This window comes from Loxodonta africana, chromosome 3 (assembly GCF_030014295.1).
Source record: "Loxodonta africana isolate mLoxAfr1 chromosome 3, mLoxAfr1.hap2, whole genome shotgun sequence".
Lineage (NCBI taxonomy): Eukaryota > Metazoa > Chordata > Mammalia > Proboscidea > Elephantidae > Loxodonta > Loxodonta africana.
In genome coordinates, this window is record NC_087344.1 from 154,255,667 (window position 1) to 154,274,260 (window position 18,594).

Genomic DNA, 18,594 nt, shown 5'->3' on the forward strand with positions numbered 1-18,594 from the left:
TAACAACTGGAATAAAAATACAAATTTTATTAAAATCCAAAAGAAAAAAGCCAAAGATAGCAGACCACTTAGAAGAAATAGAATATATGTATGCATTTGTTTGTTTCACAAAAAGAAAAATGAGCTAGAAATAAACGAAAACTGTTACAAAAGGAAGTAGGTGAGAAAGAGGTGGAAGAGATAGGAATGGGAGTAAGATACCTCTAAATACATTTTTAATATAGTTTCGAATCATGTAATTTTTTACATATTAAGAAACAAATTGAATCAAAAAGGAAAAAAAAAATCAAACCCTAAAATTGAATTCAAAAAGGAACAAGTAGATTACCTACGTATCAAACAGATAAAAAACCCTCATAGGAAAAAAAAAATTAAGTAACCTGTAGGTTTAACATTATTTTTAAAAGGCAAGGAAATCTCCCAGGGGATTAAAAAAAAAATACAAAGAAATGGAAATATCCAACATTTGGGCAAGCAGAGAAAATGGAGGGGAAAACAATCAAGGAAATAATACAGGAACATTTCTCAGAACTGAGAGATTTATGTTTTCAGAATCAAAAGGCCCCGTGAGTGACCATCCCAGTGAATAAGGCCCATTGAAGGGACTCCATCATGAAATTTCAGAACACCAGGGAAAAACAGAGGATGCTAACATCTTCCAAAATGAAAAAAAAAAAAAGAGATCAGGAATCAGAATTGTACCACACTTCTTCACAGCAACATCAGAATCTAGAACACAAGGGAGCTATATCTGCTAAATTCTGAGGTAACATTATATTGTATCCAGAATACCTTATCCGGGCAAACTATCAGTCAAGAACTAGAGTTTAGTAGAGATATTTTCAGATGAGTAAAGACACTAAAAATTTCTCTCTCATGCGCCTTTTTTTAGGAAGCTAACAGAGTATGTGTTTCAAGAAAGCTGGCGTTGAGAGATGGTAAGAAGAAAAAAACAAAATCATGAGATCCTGGAAAGAAGATCCTGCATAGGAGAACAGCAACGTCAAGTCCCAAAACAATACCTGTCTAGCGAGCAATCAGTCCAGAAATAAAACCAAGGGCTCTGGGAAGAAAATTTCCAGAAAAATGGAATTGACATACTTGAGTATATAAAAAATGACTGTTGGGCATATGGCAGAGGTCAGAGCACTTAGCAGTTACCGACTTCATGAAAAATGTTGGCTCATCATATAAGATATGCATGCTCATATTAATATAAATACTGAAACTGACTTAAATACTGTGATATAATTACACGGTTACATGTGTAGGATAGTGTGGGAGAGCTAAGTACTTATCTACCATGGTAGGAAATTAATGGATAACCTAAAACTGATAAATCAAAAAATAACATCATAAATATATAAATTAGTATTGTAGAGGCAAGTAACAGGGGAAACACAGAGAAGAACGGAGGGTAGGTTGAGGGAGGTACCCCTGGGGAGCAAGCCTGGGAAGTGGGGAGAAGTTGGACAGAGAAGTGCTATGTTTCACTATAGAGATTTCAGTACTATATGACATTTAATATTTACATGTATTGGTTCACTAAAAAATTAAAATTCATGGTACCTATTTTTTTTTTTTAGACCTCATGGGGTATTGTGAAGGTTAAACGAAAAAAATATGTGCAAAGCACATGACACAGTGCCTGGCACACAGCAAGTGATCAGTCAACCCTAGCAGTTATTATAAAAAAGAAATTATACTATTATTCAGAAAGGGAGTCACTATGAGCAAGAACGCCACACTAAGGAGAGTAGGGTTTACTAACACAGGTGAAGATGTTTGCAACCAAGGGAAAAGCACAATTCAAATCCATGAGATTGCTACTAATTTATGTGTGAATATTCGTAAAACCAATGTGGTTCAAAGCTTAGCTACAAGGGGAAACAGTCAGACTAATTTCCAGTTAGTCTGGGGAGAGTTCTTAGACCAGGCAAGTCTTAAGCAGTGTGCTCAAGATGAGAATAAGGCTGGGTAGAAAAAGATGTCCCAGGTAGCCGTATCCGGGGCTTGCCGTGGGGACTCATTCCATTCATGTGCTAGCCCCAGCGGTTGTGCCATTTGCTCTGCTCTCGTCCCCAACTTACTTCCTTCTTCTTGCTCCCTGCTTCCTTCTTCTGCTGTAGGTAAGGAGTCAGAGATCCACTGGCCGTCTCTTGTTTCTCCCAGGATGGACTCCAGGTCTATTTCATCCATGGTGCTCCCCTCAGAAGACAGCAGCTTATCCAAACCAAATTTCAGAATCTCACTCAACTTGAATGGAGAAAACAAAAAAGCCCAGCTAGTTCTCATGAAAACAAACACGGTGTATCAGTGATTTGCTAAGTGGCTTAATGACACCAGGCACCTTCCTTCCCTGATAGACAGCTTTTTCTCTCTCCTCCTGACAGATGGTAACAACCAGGGCCATTTAATAGCTAGATGAGAGGTAAGCAGAGAGGTGACAAACAATGATCAAAACTGTTGATCCTGACAATACTTCGAGGCAAAAAATAATGTATGAGCCTCCTAACTTTTTTTTGAAGGATAACAGTAATTTCCTGCATTTTCTTCTTTTTTTTCTTTAGTGATATCTAAATATCACTAAATATTGTTGGTGAAGGTTCCCATTCAACAATTCCTAAACAGGTTGTTCAGTGATACAGGTTACATTCTTCACAACACGTGGCCATTTTCATTATTTCCATTCTGGTTGTTCCGTTCCCATTAACCTGGTTTCCCTGCCCCCTCACCTTCTCACCTCTCATCCTACACTTTCAGTAGCACCTTGCACTGACTCTATTTCACAGGTACTCCCAGCAGCTACACGAGAAGTCAGAGATCCCGTTAGCTACTCTCTCACCAATGTTCTTGGAAAAGAGAAAACTACATTGGGTATTTTATCTCTACCATTTATCTACTGATTGCTTTCCTAGAGCAACTGGGATTCCTATCACAGTGCTCTAAGGAAAACATCTTTCTAAAGACCAGTGACTCCTGATCACAAGACCCACAGGCCCTTTTTCAACTCAAGTTAGGTAGATCCACAGTCCATGCTTTTACTCTATATCCTGCTGCCTTTACATGCCATATTCATTCTTAGCTCCCACTGCTTCTTGCAAGCCGTAGGCACTAAGGCATATTTGAGTTTGGCCAGGGAACGAATGTGTGTGGGAGGAAAAAACAAAAAAAAAAACCAAACCCATTGCTGTCAAGTCGATTCCAACTCAGAGTGACCTGACAGGACAGAGTAGAACTGCCCCATATGGTCTGTTTAGCAGCTTTAGCTGTTAACCACTATGCCACCAGGGTTTCTGTAACTGGGAAAGGGGGTGGTTAATGCTTGTTATTTTCACGTACATTCTTACCCACAGAGTACTGACTAGAAATCCCACCATGTCCTCAAGTGAAGACCAATATATTATACCTGGAGGTCAGCATTGTCTGAAGGTCTCTGGGCTCCCAGAGTAAAATGGCCTCCTTCTATGATCATGTTGGTGAGCTGCAGTTTGGAGGCTGCTTTCCTGCAGACTATTTCTTCCACAGTGTCCCGGGCAATCAGCCGGATAACTTTAACGGACCTGCCCAAGAGTCAAGGGAAAGCATGTGCTCCAAGAGTCTGCAAAGCTGGGCAGGAGCATGCAAGGTAAATACTCCTAAAAGAAAACAAAGCCAAATGCCCTACTCAGGGTACAACTGAAAGGAGATTGTTTTATTTGGACCAGAGCTTTTGTTACAGGAGGTCTGGCCTCAAATTCTCTCTCAACATTTCCAAAGAGCCAGAGAAGGAATAATGAGGTAGCCGTGATTGCGATTCCTTATCTGTGGCTGAGGAAAATCTCTGGATATATATAAATTATCCTTAGGTCAAAGGGTAATGCCTGTATTTTTAGTTTAGCTCCATAACCTCATAACCACATTTTGTATCAGGCAGGATGAGTTAAATAACTTCTACAGGCTTCTTCCAGTCCTTTCACAATTTGATTTTGCAATCTTAGACAAGGAAGTCTGGACCGATAAAGTGACCCGTCCAACATTACTCTAAGGGTCAACAGCAAAGCGGGGATAAAACCTGTGGGGTGGAGGAGTGGGTCTCGACTCCAATTTGGAACGGTCACTAGGATAACATTCTTCACCTTCCTCCCCAACCCAGAACCACCGACCAGCAAGCCAAGGAAGCAGAAAAGCGCTGATGCGTAAATCTCTCACTTGTTCTGGCCAATTCGGTGAGCCCTGGCAGCTGCTTGCAGGTCATTCTGAGGATTAAAATCGCTGTCAAAAAAAATCACAGTATCCGCTGCAGTTAAATTCATGCCAACTCCACCTGAAAGCAATGCAAAAAGGCAGTGATCAGTAGCACACAGACGAGGCACCAGAAAATAAAAAGGCTAGAGGGAGTCAGATTAGGAAACTGAAATCGACCACAACAACTGGCTTCATCCTTCAAAATATACCCCCAGCTCCAGCTCCAGAGTCTTGTAGTGGTTAAAAGTGCTGCCTGAGCTCACGTCGATGCCTGACGTAGGAAATTTAATTACATTACGGAACATAACAGGATAAGGGCAGACAGGTAAGTAGCAAGAATGGACACTTGAGTGCCATGAAGCCATTTTAAATCTCTTCTGTTTAAAAACCTCGCTTTCATTTTGTTTAGAATAATCTGTGGAAAAGGACACATGGCCTTTCAGAAAACAGCTCTCAATCTGAGCAAGGTCTACAGTGGCCACTGCCAAGAGAAGAGCTCTTAACTGCCAACTTCAAGTTAAAACTAAGTGGCAAGATCCCTGATACAATTTAACGAGAAGAGGGGATGATTTTATACTCCTAAGCAGGTGGGGGAAACCCTATGGTGTAGTGGTTAAGTGCCACGGCTGCTAACCTATAAGGCTGGCAGTTCAAATCCACCAGGTGCCCCTCGGAAACTCTATGGGGCAGTTCTATTCTGTCCTACAGGGTCGCTATGAGTCGGAATCGACTGGACAGCAACGGGTTTGTTTTTTAAGCAAGGGGAGAAAAGACTTCTCTGATCAACAAAAGGAGAAAACCAGTGAGTCCCTCCTATACTTGTGTCCACGTTAATCAAAGAAAAAGTAACAAAGCCAATGGTGAGACACAAACGCTACGTAGAACAATTTTCTGGTCTTCCTTCAGTGCTGGAGGAAAAGGGCCGAGGCAGCTCCTTGGACTACAGGAATTAATTAAGAGAACTATGAAGGCAAATGGCAACCTCCTCTTTGATTAATGTGGAAACAAGTACAGAACGGACTGTCTTACCAGGGTCATTACAGTTCATCGCTGAAACAAGCAAACTTAAAAGGGTGCGTGCACCAGGAGCCTGAATGAAGGACTAACTTTTGTGAAGGACTACCGACTCTAAGCTAAATCTCAAGATAAGCCAGGCAGAAGCATTCTAATTAAAGCCTTCATATGAAATTAAAGTTGGTATATAAGGAGATAATAAAGACCGATTACTGAGAGATGCTAAATTATGCCTGATAATGACAGCTAATACACTGTGTTTACTGCGTGCAACACAGTGTTCTAAGCACTTCCATATATTACCTCCTTTAATTTTCACAACAACTCTATGAGTAGTTACTATCATTATCCTCATTTTATAGATGCTGAAATGGAAGCACAGAAAGGTTAAGGACTTATCTGAGGTTACACAGCTAGGTGATAAAGAGCCAGAATTTGGTCCCACATGGTCCAGAGCCTGTGCTTTTATCTACTACACTACCTCCCAGGCATTTATCTCAGGAGAAAGTGCGCTCCCTAAAAATTATAGTCTTGAGTTACAGTTGTCCACGTTCAGCTCTTCTTAATTACAGGGATATATTTTTATAAATACGCTACACGCACATTTGTTTGTGACATATTCATGAGCCATCGCTGCCACCTGGTGGCAATATGACTCAATCACAGGAATATTTGAAGCTGGAGGGGAACCAGTGAAATAAATGAAATGCTGCAAAACTACAGCTAAAAAGTGATAGCAAACAATACAGTTAGTGTTTAGAAAAAGCTACTGTCCAGCTCTGCTTCAGCTCCTAAAAGATCTACTCTGTTTTGACCAATTCTGAGTAGTCCAAGGAGATCAGCTGAAAAGCAGAGATCTCTTTCTTCCTAATTTTATCCATTTCAAATATAATGTTGCCCTCTGAATATGAAGATGATGAAGTCAGTAAAGCATAAACGGAGCTGTCTTCCTAGCCTGGATGAAGCATTTGCACTGATTCTTCTAGCTTCTTGTAAGACTAAGACTCTATGAGTTCAAAACAAATTTAAGGTCATCTTGCTCCAGGACATGAACATAAGAGAATAACTTTATCTCCAAGAACTGATTTCAAATTATTTAATACTGTGTGAAAGTTCTCTGAAACTTGTAAAGCACTACAAATGTCATATATAATGTTTACGACTCAAGTCATATAGAAACAATGGCATAACTTTCGCATTTACGCAAATAATACACACTTCCTATGTTGGTTTGCCAACTGCATCCTCTTCCCACAAGGTATTTTAATAAGCACCGCTATGCCAATTTTTTGTTTACAAGTTACTGTAAAAAAAATTAGCATAGCGCGCTTATGAAAATACCTCTGGGAGGGAGGGCACAGTCGGCAAACAAATGTAGAAGGTGCACGTTATTTGAATAAAAACACAGTAGTCCTAGAGCTGGTAGTTTCATTATAATCACATTTTTAAAAATTAGGTTTTTGTTAAGCATTTACAACACTATTCCACAGTTACTTATGGAGGAAGGACAAGTAGCAGCCAGGCTGTTATCTCACTTCCCAAATTAATAGTTGGGAAGGAGTGCTGCCTCCACAAAATTACAGAAATCTCCCAGGGTAATCCCAAGGCCAGTGGTCAAAGCATGTTAGAATTACTTTTCAACAACACCAAGTTTCAGCCTTACTTTTTGAGGAATGATAGCTCAAGTTGTGCAGAAAGAAGCGCCATGCTAGAAGTCTAGCACCTTGGTAAACTTACATCAAATACCTCAGTTTCCCTTTTCTTACAGTCTTTGGTAACGACTTCCCCTTTCAATTGATTAAGGACAAAGGGACTAGTAGTTGGGATTGAAAAGTACTGAATCACCCTTATTTGTTGCTTTAGTCAATGCCTACATGGCCTACCTGCCCTGGTACTCAGGAGAAAAACAAAAATGGGCTGTTGTCCAAAGTTCTTAATAGCCAGGTGTCTCTCTTCTCCTCTCACGGAACCATCCACACGCTCATAGCTGTAGCCTTTACACAGAGGAAGAAAACAGAGAAATCTGAACTCTTTTCATGTACTCTTTGGGGAGTAAAAAATTAAATCAGTCCCAAACCAAAGAGCCAATTTTGTCCCTTTCCATACACAGGCATGCTGCCCCTACATTAAGCAAATCCCACGGGGAAAAGTCTAAATTTAGGGGACAAATCATTATCTTACAAAAGGACTCACCATAACACACTCTTACAGGTTTTTAAAATACATGCAGTTAACGTATTTTATACTCATGGAGTAAATATTCAGTTTTGCACAGTGGTTAAGAGCTTGGCTACTAACCAAAAGGTTGGCAGTTCAAATTCACCAGCCACTCTTTGGAAATCCTACGGGCAGTTCTATTCTGTTTCACAGGGTCGCTATGAGTCAGAATTAACTCGATGGCAACAGGTTTGGGTTTTTTTGGTTTGACTATTCCAAGCAACCCTGAGCATCCACGCTGTGTGGTAGTTTCTGCTTTTGCTGAGAACAATTCTCACTTTTGCAAGCAGTAAGACAAGCACTGGGGAGCAGATGACAGATCCTGCCGGATGGTCTAACATCTGCCTTTTGGTGAAGCTTTAGGCTCTCCACCTGTCACCATGGACCCATGTCAGGAAGGGGAATTATATGCTCAAGGCTTATCTGTGAATCTGGAATTCCTCAAAGTGCTAACAGGCATTTCCTACAAGTGTCCATCGGATCTGGTATTATGCAGTACCTGGAGGGCATCAACTGGATCTGAAGGACTCATTTTTTAAGTATGGAGGTTCAGAGTTGAAATGTCTTCACCACTGGCCTTGAGATCAACCAATGTTACAGCTTTTTCCTATCACCCCACATATATTTTATTATATATTAAACAGCTCCCAGACAATAACCTGCATTCCCTATTGTCTATATACAAATAATTGCCCCTATCTTTCCCCTGGTCAGTATGCAAGGTCTCTATAATTTCCCTATTTATATTTTCTACCAATTCTGAACAAGAGCTCAAATGCTGAGGTGAATGTTACAAGACACTGAAAGCTCTGGTCACTGAGATTCTCTTTAGCACACGTTTCAAAAACACGCAAGGATCCTTTCTGCAACATTTGGTCCAGTACCCATAATTTTAAATCATATTACCGACAGGAACACATATGTTTATTTTTGGCCACGGGTCTCTACTCAGCTGTCAATCCTTGCCTCAGACAATTTCTCTCACCTCATTTTTGACCTTCTTTCTGCTATGACTAATATTCCCTCACTGTTATCCTCTGTAACATTCCCACACCCCAGATTACTGTCCATGAACCTATCAGGACTGTAAAGTCTAAAAAAGGTTGGGACGATGTAGTGGTTAAAGGGTGTCACCTCTGTAATCCATGTAGTCCTGGAGAATATCCAACATCTGGGTCATTTGAGAGAAAAGTAAAACTCTATGGCCCCTGGCAAGAAAAAGAGAAAGAAAAACTGCCAACTCTAGCAGCATTCAAGGAGGGTTTCCCTCAGGCAAATCTTACAATGAAACACAAGATTACAAATTAATGAAATACTGAAGCAGACATATAGATGCCATAATCATTTACAGAGACTTCCTCAGAAGCTCTACATGCTTTTTACAAGGATATACTGCCACTTGTTGCCGTAATCCTTCAGAGCAGCAGCTCTCAAACTAGAATGGAGATAATCTCAGGGGCATGTGTCAGTGCGCCACGGGGTATAAGAAGCCCTATGCTAACCAAGGAGCCACTTCTGGGAATGTCAATTTACTCAATGGAAAGAAATATAAACTTTGACAGTTAAATAAACATAGATATGTGAATAGCTAAATGGAAAATTCACATGCATAAAAACCAAACCAAACACTGGAGACCCTGAAGAGCTTATGGTTAGCCATCTAGTTATTTCCTATTTGAAGGTATAAAATCACTATCCTTTCATCTAGAGATATGTTGGTTGAAAAGTCTGAGAAGAATCCCTCTAGAGAAAGGGCAGGTGATATCTCATATTCCATCCAACACATGAGAAAACTAACGCATAGGGAGGAGGCAAAATGATGGATTAAGTCAGGAACAAAGCCGAGCCTACAGCGCCATATCATCAGCCATTCTTTTAAGCTTTCATAGACAAGGAAGCATGAGCTGTCAGAACAATATTCTCATTAGGAACGCTAATTTCATGGAGAACTCCTTTCAGCATCTAGAGCCAAATGGAATAGAAAATCCACTGAACTTGAAGTTAAAGACCTCAATTCTAATCACACTTCTGTCATTTGCTGGCTTTGTGACCTTGGACAAGTCACATAACCCCTCTGGGCTTGTTTCATCACCTGTGAAATGAAAAGGTTGGACAGAGGATATTTACGGATCCTTCTCCAACTCTAACAAACTTACAGAAGGCATATCAGAGCCAATAAAATACAGTAAAGTATCCAGTTGTTTAACTTGCACATTCTTAGGGTTAGGAGGTTTTCCCAAATCTGATGTTTTGGGTTAGTTCATGCTATACCTGAGGCAACTGTCACAACAGGGAAAATTGGAAATCCTGGGAAGCTGGGTTTTTTCTAGACTCCTCTGTCCCTCTGGGGACTAGGAGCTTCAGGAATAGGGTGGATACCAGACTGGTGAACACCAACTGAGTCCTTAGAGGCTCCAACTCTTGTCTCTGGGAAAGTTAATCCTGAGTTCAAACGAAACTCTACAGTATTAAAAACGAACATTTATCGACCCCTAATTACGTACCAGAGCCCTGGTGGCAGAGTAGTTAAGAGATAGGCTGCTAACCAAAAGGTCGGCAGTTCAAATCCACCAGCTGCTCCTTGGAAATCCTGTGAAGTAGTTCTACCCTGTCCTGTAGGGTCGCTATGAGTTGGAATCAGCTAGACAGCAATGGGGTCATTATGTACCTTATTAGGAGCCCTGGTGGCTTTGTGTTAAGAGCCTGGCTGCTACCCAAAAGGTTGGCAGTTTGAATCCACCAGCCACTCCTTGGAAATCTATGGGGAAGTTCTACCCTCCTAGAGGGTCACTATGAGTCGGAATCAACTTTATTTTTGTTTTTTATTATGTGTCATTTCTATGCACAGTACCAGCAGGCAATTATAAAAGAAATTCTCAATGTGTCTCTGTCCTTGTAGAGCCAAACAATATAGTTGGAGCGATCAGGCTCCATCAGGCTAATACACAGCAATTAACCTGACAGCAGATCAGGTAGCGCACTGCCACACACTGAATTCAGATAGTAAGTGCTGGTGGAATTCAGTAAAGGAAAGGATAACTGTGTGTGAGGGGTTGGGGAGGTGGGAGTACAGTCACAGAGGACGTAAACCTGAATCGGGATCTTGAAAAAAGGAAAACTGAAACTAGTCTCAAGAAACAAGTGAGTCCCTCATTATTAAGGTCTCACCAGTAACCATCTCAGAGCAGGAAATGTGAACCCACCGCCTACCTTGAGTACAGGAATGCCAGCAGCTTGTCGAGCAGGTGAAGTTTCCCACTGGCCTCAATCAGGTGATCTCCAATTTCAAAAGGCTCTGGCTCTACACCTAGAAAAGAACAAACCACTTCCAATAATGTGCCCCCAGTCAAGGCAAAGTCCATGGGTAGAAGAGCTGACGGCCCAGCTACAGCAAGAGTCAAGCTCTAACTGATAACAGGTCCAAGCCTCATTTCTCTTTGGGGCATTTTGTAACTATTTGTTTGCATGATGATCTTAATGATGCTTAACACCAATCACAGAGTCTGGCATACCAGAGATGCCTAATAAGAGTCCACCCAAGGACCAAGCCCCTTCTTCAGGAAACTAAGGCACAGGGAGATGCTAAAGATCAAGGGAACCCAATGAGGCTCTCATTCTAGAAAACAAATCAAAAAGTTGACTTAAACAAATCAGTGATTCTTCAGGCAGGGAGTGGCGGTTAGAATAACCTAGGGGGCTTCTTTTGAAATCTCCTTTCTCCCCCAAAAGTTCCGATATGCACCTAATTAAGACTCTGTGAAATTTTAAAATAGTTAATAGTGCTACTTGGCTAAGACTCCCTTAAAATGATGGCAGCAGGCTCTCCAAATTGAACCATCCTAGAGATCCCTTATCCTAGCAATATGAGAGCCTCCAGGGCCACAAAAGTCCTAGAATTGCCCCAAGGGCCGCCAATCAGAGGGAATCAAAAAAGCCCCAGTATAAATGAAAATGAAAACACTATATATCAATATTTAAAGGATGCAGCTAAAGCCTTGCTTAGAGGAAAATTCATAGAAGTCCACAAAGTGAAGAGGAAATGGTAAAGGAAACTGAGAAGGAGCAGAGAGTAAGATAGCAAGAGAAAGTGCTATCCCAGAAGTAAAGTGAACAAAGTGTTTCAAGAAAGGAGTGATGACTGTGTCAAGGGTTTCTGAGAGGTTAATTAAAATGTGAACTGAGAAATAACCATTGGTTGGGCAACATGGAGATCACTGGTGAACCTGGAATAGTGTTGATGAAAGGATGACTGACTGGAGTGACAATAGGATGCCTAATCATGAAGAAATGATTGGATAAATCCAGATTATGAGACAACTCACAAAACAACTGACCACGACATTTCAAAATTATCAATGTCATTAAAAAAAAAAAAGTGAAAATCGGTAGAGCTTTTCTAGATTACAGAAGACTAAAGAGACATGCCAAATGAAATGCAGGATCTATCACTGAATCCTGGATTTAAAAAAAGAAAAAGAAAACCACAGCCATAAGGGACATTAGGGGGACAACTGAAGAAATGTGAATAGGGACAATATATTAGATATTATCGACATAAAAAATTCTCAAAAGAAAGCAGGAAGACATGAAGGAGATGAAGGAGACACAGTAAGTATTGGCAATTCTTTTGAGGGATTTTGCTATAATGTTGGCCATAGAAATGTTAAAGAAAATAATGTGGGAAAAGAGGGCACTGCCTCACCATCAAACAAATACGGATGATCCACACACTTTCGAAGCTGGGACAAGACGTTCTGAAGTTTAACTTTCTTTGCCATTTCATTTTCAAATGCATCTGAAATCCAAAGAGAGAGACGGAAAACCAAACCAAAAAAAAAAACTTTAAGTTTCTGTAAATAATCTTAAACCAAAACCCACTGCCATCGAGACAATTCCAAATTACAGTGACCCTGTGTATTACAGAGTAGAACAGAGATTCATACGGTATTCTTGGCTGTAATCCGTACAGAAGCAGAGTGCCAGGCCCTTCTTCCATGGCACCACCAGATGGGTTCAAATTGCTAACCTTTTGGTTAGCAGCCAAGCACAAACCATTTGTGCCACTACTCATTTCAATAATGTAGCTTTCAAATCTACATTAATCTCCCAAATTTCATGGAATTCCTTTGAGAATTAACAGCACATCCATATGAAAATTTCTTAAACATCACTTTGTTTTAAGGTGAAGTCTAAACTAAAAATTGAACCCAGGAATACTTTGTTACTCTTCAGCAAAATTCTAAATGTCCTTCTTTAACAGTTGCCATGGAGCCAAGAGACAGAAAACACAAATTGAAAACTGTGAGGCTGTTCCACTCCCACCTCCCCCTTCACTTTCTCTCACCTCCCCTCAGTTAATTAATCATTACATTTGACAACGAAACAGTTATGCAATCTATTAAATATCTGACAGGGTGGGGCATCAAAGACAGGACAGGACACCTAGATATGTGTGCTTTTCTTAGGCAATAAGAAAAACTGGACAGGAAAAAAAAAAAAGAAATTCCATAACTGCATCAACCAATAAAATCTGAGTTACATTAAAGATACTCTGCCAATTTCACTGGCTGCCCTGAATATTACTCAGAATATAAAACCTCATTCCATGTACTTGTCATACAAAGCAAGCATGATAATAAAATATTCCCTGTATGAAAATCACAACCTTGTTGAGTTTTGATACAGACAATACCCTCCAATTACCTAGGTCTTTCATCAAAATGGCCTTGTAGTAGTTTTTCTGCAGTGCTGACATGCTGTGGTATATCACTACTTCTGTTTTCTTGGGAAGCTCTGTAGCTACGTCAGCTTTCACTCGCCTCAGCAGAAATGGCTGCAAGAGTTTGTGCAGTTCACTTGCTGCGTGAAAAAAACCAACATACAAAGTATGGGACAAAAATAGGACTAAGGCATTCAACTACTAGAAAACACACTGCAATTTGTTTCTCATTTTCACACCACCTCTGAGTTCAGGCCCGCACGGTAATTTTTCATAGTATTTCTTCCTTCATCAAGTTCTTTTTTCCAACTCCTTTGAAATCCTTAGTGGCTTGTAACTCAAGAACTAGGAACACTCAAAGAGTTTGAATCTTACTAACAATCACATTTGCGTGGGATTTTTCTATTTCCAGTGTATTTTGCATATAAACTCACTGATCAGCATAACTGCTTAGAAAAGTACAGCAAGTTAATAATATTCTCCCCATTTTTAAAGCCTAGTTAACTGAGGCACAGAGAAATTAGGCAACTTACCCAAAGTCATATAGCTAGACAAACGTTACTAGCACTCAAACTTAATTCTTTTCACTCCAAATTCCTTGTTTCTTCCCTAGGTGTCTCGAACTTCCAAGACTAACCAAACTGGAATTACACTACATGTAAGGCTTCCAGATTTAGCAAATAAAAATACAGGACAACAGTTAAATTTAATTTCACATAAACAATAATTTTTTTTAGTGTTATGCCCCATGCAATATTTGACTGGGTATCCTATATCTTATCTGGCAATTCTAACTACATTTGAAAAATGAGAGAGAGCTCTCCAGGTAATCTTCAGTGTGTGGGCATTTTTGCCGTGAAAAGCCCCTCCAACTCATACTTAACTTAGTATATAGACGATAGTGGGCATGTCTACCATTGAGGCTCTCATTCTAGAAAATAAATCCAGAAATAGACTCAAACATATAAATCAGTGATTCTCCAGGTGGGGAGTGGCAGTTAGAGTAAACTGAAGGGCTTCTTTCAAAATCTACATGCTCCCAACCTCTTTTCCCTTCAAAAAGTTATGATATGCACCTAACTAAGAGTCTGTGAAATTTTGAAACAGGTCACAGTGCTACTTAGCAAAGATTTCCTTAAAATGACTAGAGCAGACCCTCCCCGTTGAACTATCACAAGGATAAGGGATAATTCTAAGAAAGGGGCAAAGATGTGAGCGGAAGAAGACTACACCTGCCAGCTGTATAAATGTGGAAGCTTCTCTCCTTCACTTCCACATCCCATCTATCCCAGAGTTTTTGTTTTGATGCAGCGTTAAAAGAAACACCAGTGCTACAGAATGCTAACCAGCAGTTTGGAACTAGAGCACCCACATACCTTCTACCTCGGGAAGTGGCACGGATAGTTAATAAAGTCCTTATAGAAGTCACAAGTTCAGAAAAAAAACAAAAAAGTGCAAATCAGTTGGCACTTCCTATTTCTTCCAAAAACGACTGAGTAGGCCCCATTGTTAAATCATGTAACAAAGAATTAAGAGAGTCATGAATAGCAGGCAACTGGGAACACAAAGGATCTAACGTCACTTTTTATTTGTGTGGCTCTTTATATCCCTGGTCGCCAATTCTCTTACTTTTCTACCTACAATCATTACGCGCTAGGGAAGCTCTGGATCCAGGCCTCTTGGGTGTTTTGTAGGAAGGAAACTTGCCTGACTCAGATTGTTTCTCAATATCCTGGTAACGCTGAACAAAATCTTCCACCTGCTCCTTGGAAAAAATATCAGGCTCCACAAAACTGAGGAGGGAGTAGAGCTCTTGGAGGCTGTTCTGGATCGGAGTTCCAGTCAACAGGAGAGTGAAGACTACTGAGAACTCAAATAAATAAATAAATAAAGTAAAAAATCTATAATATTGTAAAGCAAGACTCAATATCTGTCACAACCTTGACCCAAACAGAGGCATGGTTTAATGAAATGATTAAGAGGGCTGAAAACAGAGTTGTACACTAGCTGTTTGATATAGGAAATGATACATCTTCAGTTTTAATATATAAAAAAGAGAATTATTCTGTGAAGATCATGTTATCAGGACCATAGAAATGAGGTAAAAAAATCACTTTGTGAATTCTGAAGTACTACATGAGTATTCTATATTGCTATCATTACTCAATCTATGTAGTGATTTCAGCTATGTGGGGTGTCTACTGAAGCATCAGAGACACACTGCATATACCCAGTTTGGAAAGTCCAAAGCTAAAGCATCAGGCCCCAACACTGCAATCAAGAAGATCTATATTAAAAAGAATGTCTTTCTGTAAAATTTCACAGCACATCAGATGCAAGACATCAAAGACTTCTGAATGTTTGTAGACACAGGGACATACACAGCTCTAAATGGAAAACAATTTTTAGAAATCTGAACAACAGATAAGAACACCAAGAATAAGGGAAAATGAAGTAAAAGGTCAGTAAAAACAACAACAGATACTGGGTCAAGCAAAGAAGAACCTCTGAACTGACATTAACAAGAACTTACATCCCTTAGGTTTCATACAGTAAAAAAGGAAAGCCACATCCTATGTACATATATTATTTTAAATACCAAAATACAAAATATTTTAAATACGCATATACATGCCCATACACACACACACACACACGTTGTCGTTAGTTGCTGTCAGGTCGATTCTGACTCATGAAAACCCCATGTGTGCAGAGTAGAACTTGTCAATAGGGTTTTCAAGGCTGCGGCCTTTCAGAAGCAGATCACCACGCTGTCTTCCGAGGTGCCTCTGGGTGGGTCTAAACCACCAACCTTTCAGCTGGTAGTCGAGTGCTTAACCATTTCTGCCACCCAAGGACACCTACATACACACATACATAATGTATTTTGATATTTAAAATAGTATATAGTTTGATTTTTTAAATAAAGTATATATTTATACGTTTGGGTGTATACATACACAGCAAAGGATATGGCAGGACTTACACTAAAGTGTTAATATATTTTACTGGGTGTAGTCTTATTCATCTGATTACCAGATTTTAGTAAATCTTTATTTCCTGTATCAATGACAAAAAAGAGAGGAAACACAAGACCATATTAAACACTACTACTGTCACTCACAAAATTTTCATTTAGTTTTGCAGAAATCTGACTGAAAAAGAGTTTCAATCCATTTAACTGACTCTATATGGGCCTAAACTAATATTTTTGGAAAAGGAGTTACATAAAAGCTAAGACTCTCCTGTGAGTTTACCTCTGACAGTGTCTTATGCAGCAGGGAGCTTTGGTTTTTCAACCTGTGGGCTTCATCCACGACAAGAACACTCCAAGGGAAGCTGTGGAAGAAAATCCAAGCTTTCAGTTTTGTATAACACAAACACATACCTCACAACCTAAAGTCTTACTACAAAACTCCAACTATTGTTGGAGAGACTAATATTTGTCTTATGTGTATGCTAAGCCCTCAGATAGGAAGGCAGTTTAGTATATTTATAATAGGCTTAATTTTTTTTTTTTCTTAAAAGACAATCTCTGCATCCAAAAAAACCAAACCAAACCCACTGCTGTTGAGTCAGTTCTGACTCATAGTGACCCTACAGGACAGACGAGAACTGCCCCTTGGGGCTTCCAGGGGCCCTGGTGGCATAGCGGTTAAGAGCTCATCCGTTAACTAAAACATCATTAGTTGGAATCCAGCAGCCACTCCTTGGAAACCCTAGGGGGCAGTTCTATTCTGTCCTACAGGGTTGCTAAGAGTCGGAATCAACTTGACAGCAACGGGTTTGGTTTGCTTTTTTTATAGGGTTTCCAAGGAGCAGCTGGTGGATTTCAACTGTCAACCTTTTGGTCAGCAGCTGAGCTCTTAACTACTGCACCACCAGGGCTCCAATATCTGCATAAGGTAGTAAAAATTAAAGAGAAAAGAAATATTTTTTTCCAAAATAGGAAAGACTTAGTCATTAAAGGTAGACAGAAAGGACCCAGAGGCGGAAAGGAAAAGCAGACATTTATTGACACCTACTTTTTTTTTCTTTACTATGTGCCAGACACTGTGTTTGGGGCTTTACATATGTTATCTAATACTCAAGATAATATGCTAAGAAATTATTGCACTTATTTTCCCTATGAGGAGACCAAATAAAGCTCAGAAGGGTTAGATGACTTGGTCAATGTCATAAAGCCAGTCTGAAGTGGAGCTCAGATTCAAACCCAGAAGAAAAATCAAAAGATGGTAGTATCACAGCAGCTAAAGAAGTATGATTTTGGAATGGGGGAAGTGGTCAACAGGCTCAAATGCTGCAGACACGTCCCCTGGATTTGTTAATATGGGTGTCATCGGCAGTTGCTGTCGGAGCGCTTTCTATAGAGCGGTAGGTTATAGTGACAATTACTCCAGAGTGTTCAGTCAGAAAAGCATCAAATCCTTTGACTAACACTACTGGAAAGCTGTTCCTAAGAAATAATTTAAAATATGGAAAAACATGTATACACAATAGGTTCCAAGCTGCATTATTTAAAACAGCAAAGAACTGAAAGTAATCTAAATGTCCAAAAATAGGTGATGAACTATGATGTGGCATTTTAAATGATAATTATGATGATTATGTTGAGATTAAAAAAGGCCCATACAATAACTAAAAAAGATATAAAAGCTGTGTATCCTTTTTTTTTTTTTTACAAATGTAAAAACCATGGAAAAGATAATAAAGTGGAAGTTATAAGACTTTTAACTTTTTATTTTGCTTGTAAAGCTATCCGCAATTTCATTACATTATTTTACACAGTAAAACGTGCAAAAGCCGATATCTATGTAAGGCGGAAACCTGTCAGAGAAGGAAAGCTCAAATATTTTCCATTAAAACAAGTGATGGAAAGGTAGTAAGTATGACTGCACCCTGTCAGAGGCAGTAAAACTTACAAGACCCGGAAAAAAAAGGCAGTCCCATTGAGTTCCATCTCTCACAGATTTCACGGTACTTAAAAAAAGCTAAAAGTGTATACAGGTAAAATAAAATATTGAGAAGACAGTGGGTATGGAAATAAAATTCCCTCAAACATCTGAGATAGATCTTGAGCAGAGGATGCTTTACAAGGAAGCTCTCTTCCTGTGAAACTACAGAGCAGATCCAGAGGATGGGTGCGGAAACACAGATGCCTGGTATCCTTCACCTACTTAGTACCTATAGAGGGAGAACAAGGGGCCCAAAGAGAGTGCAGGAGTTGGGATCATTCCTGCTGGGCAGTGCGATCACAGAATGCACTTAAAGATTACAAGGAATAAAAACATGGTTATGTGATAAGGTGTGAAAGTAGCCCCAGCAGAGTGCCTGCCTGGCCAAGGATTAGCTTTCAAAACACATTAGGTTCTATTCCCTTGTAAAGGGCTAGGTGTTTAGGTTTTTACACACAGCAA

The 18,594-nt window shown here is 39.8% G+C and overlaps 1 protein-coding gene across 6 annotated transcripts in view; it reads right to left on the reverse strand.

The window, feature by feature from the left end:
• Positions 1-18,594, reverse strand: part of CHD1L (chromodomain helicase DNA binding protein 1 like) — a 61,178-nt gene that overhangs the window by 21,323 nt on the left and 21,261 nt on the right. For 5 of the 6 annotated variants that reach the window (XR_010321485.1, XR_010321486.1, XM_003421967.4 and 2 more), the window contains exons 6-15: positions 16,435-16,516; positions 14,885-15,047; positions 13,162-13,317; positions 12,161-12,253; positions 10,669-10,765; positions 8,593-8,666; positions 7,125-7,235; positions 4,192-4,306; positions 3,410-3,563; positions 2,091-2,256 (exon numbers count right to left, since the gene is read on the reverse strand). Coding sequence is in view for 4 of the 6 variants with exons in the window: in XM_003421967.4 (XP_003422015.3) it covers positions 2,091-2,256; positions 3,410-3,563; positions 4,192-4,306; positions 7,125-7,235; positions 8,593-8,666; positions 10,669-10,765; positions 12,161-12,253; positions 13,162-13,317; positions 14,885-15,047; positions 16,435-16,516 (1,211 nt within the window). In the remaining 2 variants the exon portion in view is untranslated. The remainder of the gene's footprint in view (positions 1-2,090; positions 2,257-3,409; positions 3,564-4,191; positions 4,307-7,124; positions 7,236-8,592; positions 8,667-10,668; positions 10,766-12,160; positions 12,254-13,161; positions 13,318-14,884; positions 15,048-16,434; positions 16,517-18,594) is intronic. The other variant, XM_064282351.1, reaches the window with a different exon arrangement.